Source organism: Littorina saxatilis, linkage group LG12, assembly GCF_037325665.1.
Source record: "Littorina saxatilis isolate snail1 linkage group LG12, US_GU_Lsax_2.0, whole genome shotgun sequence".
Taxonomy (NCBI): Eukaryota; Metazoa; Mollusca; class Gastropoda; order Littorinimorpha; family Littorinidae; genus Littorina; species Littorina saxatilis.
This window is the reverse complement of record NC_090256.1, coordinates 13,437,651-13,448,148: the sequence shown is the minus strand read 5'-3', so window position 1 is coordinate 13,448,148 and position 10,498 is coordinate 13,437,651. Positions and strand designations below refer to the sequence as shown.

The following is a 10,498-nucleotide window of genomic DNA, read 5'->3' as shown; positions in this document are numbered from 1 at the left end:
GAGTTATTTCCGCAATATGTCTATTGGAAAAAAAAATCAGCAAATTAGTCTCACGCTAAGTGATTTGGTTATCATGTTCCCAGCTCAGACAAGCAAAAGTACAGCAAATCAAAAGCCAAACCATAACAAACACTGCAAAGAGAATACCACAAACACAAATCAAGCAACCAAACATAGAATATTCACAGCGTCCACAAAATACTGGTCACAATTATATTTACATGTACTGTGGTTCCCTCTGACCTAATTGAGCCCAAAGTCGACTACAAGAAGTCTTTGCCAAGTCTTTTTACCAAAAACTCAGTGCTGATGCTCCGTGCCACCAGCTTCGCAAAATTATTCGCGTATTCGACTTGGCCCACTTAAGGACATGAGGCTTTAAGTACATCAGGCGAAATAAGAATGTCATTCACATGCATAAGCACACAGCTTAACAACCATTATGTACGTCCACACTGTACACACAAACAATATGCAGCATACACTGATGAAAAGTAAGTCAAACAAACCTTCGCCAGTGGAGGAAAGTTGAGAAGGCGCAGGTTGTGGGCCTTCAAGAGTTCCATTTCTGTCTATAAGTGTAAGGACATACAATTCTTTATTTGGAACAAAAGCACATCAGAGAATATGGTGAATTAACCATGTATAAAGAAAACAAATACTAACGTCAAATCTAAATATCGTTATTACCTAATTCACGTTTCAATTTAGTTTTCTAATTCCACATTCTAATTTGACCTATAAATGATTCATTACTGCTCAGGAAAGCCTTGTTCATTGGGACAAATCATTTAACAAAAAGTTAAATCCTCATTCAGAAACTTGAACCATGCGTATACGTCTTGTAAACTATAATGTATTTAATCTTCAGAAAGAAAGATATTCAACAAACACTAGAGGAACAAAAGCTTGATACTTTAATCAATGATGTACCCATACATTCTCAGACACAAACTCAAACATGTCGCATAGGACCAGAAACAAGCTCAATTTTGCATTTTTCTCAGAATCAACCTCAACACATTTTCTCAGAACTCACAATCAGGTCTAGAATTGTTCAGAGAGTGCAGAAACATAATATTTACCAAAAAGATCAGAAATCCACGCAGACTCATACACACACTATCAGAAACAAACTGGCATGTACGATCTCCAAAACTTAACTCAGTTATGTTTTCAAATATAAACTTTCAAACATGTCCCCAAAAAGAAACTCACAATCAGATCCAGAACGTGGCCGACACTGGCAATGCCCATAGCCTGCAGGTCTGTCGGTGTCAAGCGTAATAGTCGTCTCCCGTTGATGTGGTTTTGCAGAAACAGCTCCGCATACTGAGCGATATCTACATAATGCCCTGCAAATCAGAAACTATAAGCAGTCACGTTAATGTGGCAGAAACAATTTCACTTTTGATACTTTTCAGAAAAAAACCCAGATAAAAATAGAACTGTTGTTTGAAACATCTTGAGTGGAAAGAAAAGCAGTGTGACCGGAAAAAACTACAGCATCAGCATCAGCATCAGTATCAGCATACACACACACACATACACGCACACACACACACGCACACACACACACACACACACACACATGCACACACACACACACACACACACACACACGCACACACACACACACACACACACACACACACACACACACACACACACACACACACACACACAGAAAAGAGAGACAGCATTACTAATTTCATTGGCAAGTCCTTTGCACTATGTTTTGGGAATGATCATGTTTTAGAATAGCAAGAAATACTGTAATTTAAGATGTTGTATGAATACTTACCGGATGACCCCAACTGCATGACCCACTGAAACTGTAAAACAGAGGAGACACCAGTCAGGGAATTCCACACAGTACAGCAACTAACAACAATCTGTTCTTGTTCACCGCTAGTAAAGCATACTACTCATAGCACAAATTGTCCAGGTTCTGGTCAATGAATTTAATTTAGAATAGTAAATTGAGTAAAACAGTTAAGGAAAGAACTTGCTAAATCAGGGGCACATAAACAGGCACTTAAGGGCAGAAGAATGAAAGGCTTCACATTACTGCAAAAACGCAAATTTCAGAAGCACACAAGTGAGTTTTCTCTTGAAATAACAGTTTGAGAGAACCAACAGAGAAAGTGATAAGAGACAGAGAGTGTAATTTACAAATAAGACCATACTTTGCCAAGCGGGAATAACTGTGGCAAACTCTTCGCAGTTAAAGGGAGGTAAATCAAAACATACCTGAATCACCTACAAACGGTTATCTCCCTTCATCTAACATGCTCTTCCTACCACTCCTGCGAGCACTTGTATTGTTTGCAACACAACCACAACACAGTTGAAGTACTTTTCAACAAAGTGTGACAGCCGAATTTACGATAAAAAAATGTTTGCAGTTATCCTACTCCAGGCAAGTGACTGCATGCGACAAGCTATCTGGCGGTTCATCAAGGCCAGGAAACAGGACAATGTCGGAGTAGCCCCCCTCAAAACCAAAGGCCAACTCCACAGTGACAGCCAGTCAAAAGCGGACATCCTCCTTAACCAGTTCAAATCTGTCTTCACCAAAACTTCCTCCCAACCCCTCCCCCACCTCCAATCCACCGCCCCTGACATCCCACCCATTACCATCACAGTCCCCGGAGTCACCAAGCTGTTACGACAACTGAAAGTCAACAAGGCGTCCGGACCAGACGGCATCCCGAACACCGTCCTCAAGACACTCGCCGACAGCGTCGGCCCAGCGCTGGCACTGATCTTCCAGACCTCTGTCGACAGCGGACGTCTACCCAAGGACTGGTTGTCGGCCAACGTGTCGTGTGCCTTTAAGAAAGGGGACCGCCACGAACCCGCCAACTATCGCCCAATCTCCCTTACCTCTGTCCCCTGCAAACTCCTTGAACACATTATCTTCCGCCACATTATGTCCCATTTCCAAGCCCACAAAATCCTCACAAACCTGAACCACGGCTTTCGATCTGGATACTCCACTGAAACCCAACTGCTAACCACCACCAACGACCTACTACAATCTTTTGATCAAGGCAAACAAATTGACATGGCCATACTAGACTTTTCCAAAGCATTCGACACCGTCCCCCATGACCGGCTCCTCCACAAGTTGGCCAACTATGGCATCACAGGCCCCCTCCACGCATGGCTTCACTGCTTCCTCACGGAACGCAGCATGCAAGTCGTCGTTGAAGGCAGTACGTCCCAGCCCACTACCGTCGACTCAGGCGTCCCACAAGGCACCGTGCTGGGCCCACTCCTTTTTCTCAGCCACATCAACGATCTCCCGCAGGCAGTCAGATCCCAGGTTAGGCTGTTCGCCGACGACTGTCTCGTCTACAGAGAGATCAACACCTTCAACGACCACCACACCCTACAAGAGGACCTGAAGTGTCTAGAAGGCTGGGCAGAGAAATGGGGAATGCGCTTCAACGCCACCAAGTGCTATGTCATGAGCATCTCCCACAAACCACCCTCCACCTTCATGTACTCCCTCAACAACACCATCCTCAAAACTGTCCCTTCCAACCCATACCTAGGCATCCTATTCTCGGACAACCTCAAGTGGAGAAACCACATCAGCAGCATCACCAAGAAAGCAAACTGCACTCTTGGCTTCCTACGCAGAAACCTCCGCCACTGCCCGGCAGCCTGCAGACGAAATGCCTACCTGGCCCTCGTCCGACCCCTCCTTGAGTACGGAGCAGTAGTCTGGGACCCGTACCAAGCGCAGGACATCGATAGGATGGAACGCATACAGCGCACAGCAGCACGTTTCATCGCCAACGACTACCGATCAAGACATCCTGGCTTTGTTACGGGCCTCCTGACACGCCACAACCTCCCAACTCTCCAGGAACGTCGAGTAAACCTCCGCCTGACTTTCTACTACAAGGTGGTTGAGGGGCTGGTGCCGGCAATGCCTCCAGACAAATTCCTGACCCCTCAACGTGCTGGCCGCATGATTCGACCCAGAAGACAAACAGCAGACTACGTTGGTAGCAACCCCATAGACAATTATATAAAAAATAACAACAGGTGTTTTGCTGTACCACGCTGCAACACTGAACAATACAAGCAGTCATTCTTCCCACGATCCACAATAGAGTGGAATCACCTGGACAACACAGTTGTCCACTCAGCCTCTATTGAGGCATTCAAGGCGGCGCTGACTACCAGCCGCCGATAAGCGACGTCGCTGCGCACACCCACCCGTCGCGCCAAAGCCAGCAATCTGGATGCTAGCGACGTAACCTACAGATACAGATACAGATCTGGCATACAGGACAAGAAAATACTTTGTGCATACCAAATTGAGAGTGAATAAAAATAGGTATTGTCTACTTTGTGCCTATTAAGTGGAGAGTGGATAAAAAATAAGTACTTACCACATCTACATCTCTCCATGTGTTGACATCATGATCATCCAGGTCCTGAAAAGGATTCCACAACAGCAACCAATTGATTAAATAAAGTAATGAAAATTGAACACAACAGAATAGAATACAACAAATATACAATAAATGGTTACATTTGTGCCTGGCCTATGTCTTTTTCGTGCTCTGTCTGCTTCAACATCTCAAACAAACATTTTCTATTTTCATTTTTGTCGCATTATTGCCCCATTCCTGAAACATTCTTGTCGCTTTCTCCCAGTGGAAAGCTAGCAGCAACAGAATCACACTACCCAGGTGATTGCGTGTTTAGGTGTAATTAGCAACCTTTTTTGTTTCTTTTTTTTTTTTTTGGTACACGACAACAACATCAGACAGCAACATCAAATAACATAAGACATATAAAACTATGCTATATGTATCTTCAAAAATACAAGAACCAAAACAACGGGAAAGCACAATAAAACATACAATCACACAGCCCATATTCAATACATTTCTAAATTATGTAAACAAGCTCTTCATCTCCTTTCTTATCTTTCTATTTGATTATTTTGTCAAACTACTCATAACCACCGAGTCCTGTTCTCTGTTAAGCTGCTGCGGGGATATAGCTCAGTTGGTAGCGCGCTGGATTTGTATTCAGTTGGCCGCTGTCAGCGCGAGTTCGATCCCAGGTTCGGCGGAAATTTATTTCACAGAGTCAACTTTGTGTGCAGACTCTCTTCGGTGTCCGAACCACCCCCCGTGTATACTACATTGGGTGTGCACGTTAAAGATCCCACGATTGACAAAAGGGTCTTTCCTGGCAAAATTGCTTAGGCACAGTTAATAATTGTCTACCATACCCGTGTGACTTGGAATAAGGCCGTGAAAGGTAAATATGCGCCGACATGGCTGCAATCTACTGGCCGTATAAAATTTCATCTCACACGGCATCACTGCAGAGCGCCTAGAACTGTACCCACGGAATATGCGCGATATAAGCCTCATTGATTGATTGAAAATAAACAGACAATGTTTATGTCCAAGTCTAAAATGAACAAGTCGCGTAAGGCGAAAATACAACATTTAGTCAAGCTCAGTCAAACTCACAGAATGAAACTGAACGCATTGCATTTTTTCCGCAAGACCGTACACTCGTAGCATCGTCTGTCCACCGCTCGTGGCAAAGGCAGTGAAATTAACAATCCAGAAAAGTGCGGTAGCGGTTGCGCTGAGGAGGATAGCACGCTTTTCTATATCTCTATTCTTTTTAACTCTCTGAACGTGTTTTTAATCCAAACATATCATATCTATATGTTTTGGGAATCAGGAACAGACAAGAAATAGGATGAAATTGTTTTTAAATCGATTTCTGAAATTTAATTTTAATCATAATTTTTATATTTATAATTTTCAGAGCTTGTTTTTAATCCGAATATAACATATTTATATGTTTTTGGAATCAGATAATGAGGAAGAATACGATAAACGTAATTTTGGATCGTTTTATAAAAAAAATAATTTTAATTACAATTTTCAGATTTTTAATGACCAAAGTCATTATTTAATTTTTAAGCCTACAAGCTGAAATGCAATACCAAAGTCCAGCCTTCTTTGAAGATTGCTTGGCCAAACTTTCAATCAATTTGATTGAAAAATGAGGGTGTGACAGTGCCGCCTCAACTTTTACAAAATGCCGGATATGACGTCATCAAAGACATTTATCGAAAAAATGAAAAAAAAGTCTGGGGATATCATACCCAGGAACTCTCATGAAAAATGTCATAAAGATCGGTCCAGTAGTTTACTCTGAATCGCTCTACACACACACACACACACACACACACACACACACACACACACACATACACCACGACCCTCGTCTCGATTCTCCCCTCTATGTTAAAATATTTAGTCAAAACTTGACTAAATGTAAAAAGCAATTAGCAACCTAAACAGAATGGCAGAGGTCTTTTAAGTGCCACAGTGCTGACAAAGGGATCGGACATGGATACCTTCTCCGAGTATGCACATAAAGTTGACCCGTTACGTACCGTCCCAGCCCGCCAGATTCAAACCCGAGACCTGCGGATAACAAGTCCAGTGCTCTACCAAGTGAGCTACCAGGCCCCCAATCTGTCTTCTTGGTGGAATAGAACAACAAATTCCAGACAGATTAACCTGTTCGCTGCCAGGAAATATTTGTATACAAAGCATACAATTATCTACCTGAACTGACTGACAACCTACAGTGTCCTTGGTGTGTTGATGAATACACCGCACACAAACATACAATTATCTACCTGAACTGACTGACAACCTACAGTGTCCTTGGTGTGTTGATGAATACACCGCACACAAACATACAATTATCTACCTGAACTGACTGACAACCTACAGTGTCCTTGGTGTGTTGATGAATACACCGCACACAAACATACAATTATCTACCTGAACTGACTGACAACCTACAGTGTCCTTGGTGTGTTGATGAATACACCGCACACAAACACTGTTTATCTGTTGCTTTTCTCTTCTTCTGTTGTTTCTTGAACAGTTTGTTACCCGTTAAGCTCGTTCCATGGGTGTTACTGGAAAAAATCAAAAACCTGAAAGGCAGGGGTCCAAAATGCTCAAGTTTGAAAGAAAGTTTCTGGACACCGACGAAACCAAATCATAATAAGCAAGATGGCGGCAAATCCAAGGGAGCGAACCGAGAAAGCACGCGAACCGGTGTCAAAAGTCGGATCGGAACCGCTGCTCGTTATTTCAACTTAGCGAAACGAAGCTTTTTTTTTTCTTATTTTTTTTTAAACCCGGAAAACCGGAATTTCCGGCTTCAGATTTTTTCAAAAACCGGAAATCCGGCAAAAGCCGGAAGAGTAACACCCATGTCGTTCTACTTTGAGCCTGAAGTCGACTTTGCGAAGACTTCACGAAGTCTTTTTACCGAAAATTCAGTGCTTAAGCTTCATGGGGCCAGCTCTGCGACGTACACTTCGCATTGTTCACTTCGTCCAGTCTTTAAAGTAAGTTACCCAGGATGTCAGATGACGCCCTACAGGCGATGAAAGGGAAAATGACTTACCACCACTTTGAACTGAGTTTCCAGATTTTTCTCCCGCTCCGTCAGCTTGAGTTCCCTCTCGCGCAGCTCGCGTTCCTTGAGACTCAGGTTGCTCTCTGCTCGCTTCAGCCGCTCCAGCGTGGCCTGTATCTCTTTCCTACAACCACACACTGATGCACATCACGTCAATACTCTGCTCGCTTCAGCCACTCCAGTGTGGCCTGTATCTCTTTTCTACAACCACACACTGAGGCACATCACGTCAATACTCTGCTCGCTTCAGCCACTCCAGTATGGCCTGTATCTCTTTCCTACAACCACACACTGATGCACATCACCTCAATACTCTGCTCGCTTCAGCCGCTCCAGTATGGCCTGTATCTCTTTTCTACAACCACACACTGAGGCACATCACGTCAATACCTTGCACACAAATGTATTTGCAAATTCTGAGTTTTCAGCTCTTGTTGTTGGGGAAGGGGTTGCTGTGAGGTTAAGACATGGAAAGTGTGACCAAACTGGAAACCTAGGAGAATGCTGCAATGTACATACAGTGGAACCCCCCTTTTAAGACCTCCCAATTTTTTTTCTTCTTCTTCTTCGTTCGTGGGCTGAAACTCCCACGTACACTCGTGTTTTTTGCACGAGTGGAATTTTACGTGTATGACCGTTTTTTACCCCGCCATTTAGGCAGCCATACGCCGTTTTCGGAGGAAGCATGCTGGGTATTTTTGTGTTTCTATAACCCACCGAACTCTGACATGGATTACAGGATCTTTTTCGTGCGCACTTGGTCTTGTGCTTGCGTGTACACACGGGGGTGTTCGGACACCGAGGAGAGTCTGCACACAAAGTTGACTCTGAGAAATAAATCTCTCGCCGAACGTGGGGACGAACTCACGCTGACAGCGGCCAACTGGATACAAATCCAGCGCGCTACCGACTGAGCTACATCCCCGCCCGACCTCCCAATTTAAGACTCCTTCACTTTTAAGACCTTGTTTTCTCAGACTTTCTGTTCTTACCTGTAAATGTACCCCCCCATTTTAAGACTCCCTACTTTTTAAGACCTGATTTTCTCAGATTTGTTGAGGTCTTTAAAGATAGGACGTAGGGAACATGGCCACGCTGTGGAAACCTTAAAACAATGTCAAGTATACAGTAAAACAAAAAAGATTTTTAATACGTTTCTGTAAGTAAATAAACATGTACGTGAGCTTGTGTGTTTAAGTGCGTGTTCACGTGCTGGTATCCGTCTGTTCCCCTGCGTCTGCAGTTACATGTCCATTCTCTCACCTGTAAATAACTAATTGCAATGTCTTGCAGTCTCTCTCTCTCTCCCTCTCTCTCCCTACCTCTCCCTCCCTCCCTCCTTCCCTCCCTCCCTCTCCCTCTCTCTAGGTTTGGACTTGGTATTTCAGAAATTGCTGTGCATGCTTACCGATATAAAAGACATATTACCGATGATTTGATGTGTCCGCTTTTTAATAGTGAACCTTTGGTCATCTATTGATGAATTTTCTGAAAATTCAGACGTAAACTCTATCCGACTTACCGCCAAATATCCCTGTGCTCCAGGAAAGAATTTGTCACCCCCGGCAAGGACTCTGCATCAGACAAAGAGATGCTTAACGTGAAAACAACAACCATAACAACAACAGTGCTTTCTAGCAATTTGGACAATTTTACACTGAAACATTTTTCCCCTCTCAGTTAATCTAGCCACCCCCCTCCCCCGAATGCATGATGCAAAATGACATATGTACTTTTGTACGCTTTCTTCAATCAGTTTTTGCCTTCACACACAAAATTATGATATCTAGGGCGCTGACTGGCTGTTGTGTTAAAATGACTGTTTTTTGTGGGATGTGATTTTTTTTGCCAAATAGATTGTCACTTTGTAAAATATACAGTATGATCACTGTCAATCAGTTGGATAATTTTACAATTACCACATAAAATAGAAATGCTGACTACTTCATGAGAGAGAAGAGGAATAGCACACCAATTAACAAACACAGATACCCCCCCCCCCCCCTCACACACACACACATCATCATGCATCAAACAGGGGAGTTGCATACAGACCTGGGAACCCCCGTTTTGCACTTGGAGTATTCACAAACAAACTTGGTGTATTTTCAGAACAAATGAGTGTACTCCACACAGCATTTGAACATCCACGATTTAAACATGCTTCACATGCCCCTGTCGCACCGTTTATTGAGTTTACCAATACATTTAAAACAAATGCTTCTTTCAATGTTTACTGACAAAAACTGTAATCATGTGTCAAAGTACTCTATCGGCTTTGGAACGCGCTTGTGAAGAAAAGTAGTCTTGGAATTTTTCTCCTCTTATTTTTGTCCACTGACCGTTTTGATTGTATTCTAGACAATCATGCGTACAAAATATCGCAAAATCGTATGGGTTCCCAGGTCTGTGCATACCATCTTCTAGCATATTGTGCAGTCGCTGTAGAATGTTTTTGAAGGAGGGCCGTTTCTTTGGATCCAGGTCCCAGCACTGCTGCATGAGTCGTGCAAAGAACGGCGGGCACTCTGTGGGAATGGTCAGCCTCTACCAACAAACACATTTCACACAGTACAGAGCAGCATGAGGAGTTTTCAGGTTTGTTTTTCTTTTCTTCTTCACAAAGCCCAGGTAAGTGAGTAAACCAAAGCAGCTCTAGGCTACAACTTCACTAAGTTTGTTTCACTACAATTAAGCTCAAATATCTCTTGATAAAAAAATATGGTTAACAACAAAAAGATAAAGTACACAGACCAATAGTGACAATCTAAGCTCAACAATATTGATGTGCGTGCGTTCGTTCAAATACTTCAACAGACCAAATAATGTGCCAGCTCTTGGCAACAACGCTCTGCTTTTACCACTGAGCTGTTTTCCTTGTGGTTTAGAACTAGGCTGAATGAGATCTTATTATGCTTAAACATGCTACAACGACACCCCCCCCCCCCCCCCTCACCTGAGCTTGTGAGTTATTCACGTGCTGGTACCCATCTGT

The 10,498-nt window shown here is 43.2% G+C and overlaps 1 protein-coding gene across 1 annotated transcript in view; it reads right to left on the bottom strand.

The window, feature by feature from the left end:
* The window catches only part of LOC138981289 (mitogen-activated protein kinase kinase kinase 20-like), a 43,494-nt gene that overhangs the window by 26,406 nt on the left and 6,590 nt on the right, over window positions 1-10,498 (bottom strand). The window contains exons 9-15 of the mRNA XM_070354150.1: window positions 9,921-10,050; window positions 9,026-9,077; window positions 7,492-7,627; window positions 4,413-4,457; window positions 1,805-1,835; window positions 1,219-1,355; window positions 510-572 (exon numbers count right to left, since the gene is read on the bottom strand). Of these exons, the coding sequence (XP_070210251.1) occupies window positions 510-572; window positions 1,219-1,355; window positions 1,805-1,835; window positions 4,413-4,457; window positions 7,492-7,627; window positions 9,026-9,077; window positions 9,921-10,050 (594 nt within the window). The remainder of the gene's footprint in view (window positions 1-509; window positions 573-1,218; window positions 1,356-1,804; window positions 1,836-4,412; window positions 4,458-7,491; window positions 7,628-9,025; window positions 9,078-9,920; window positions 10,051-10,498) is intronic.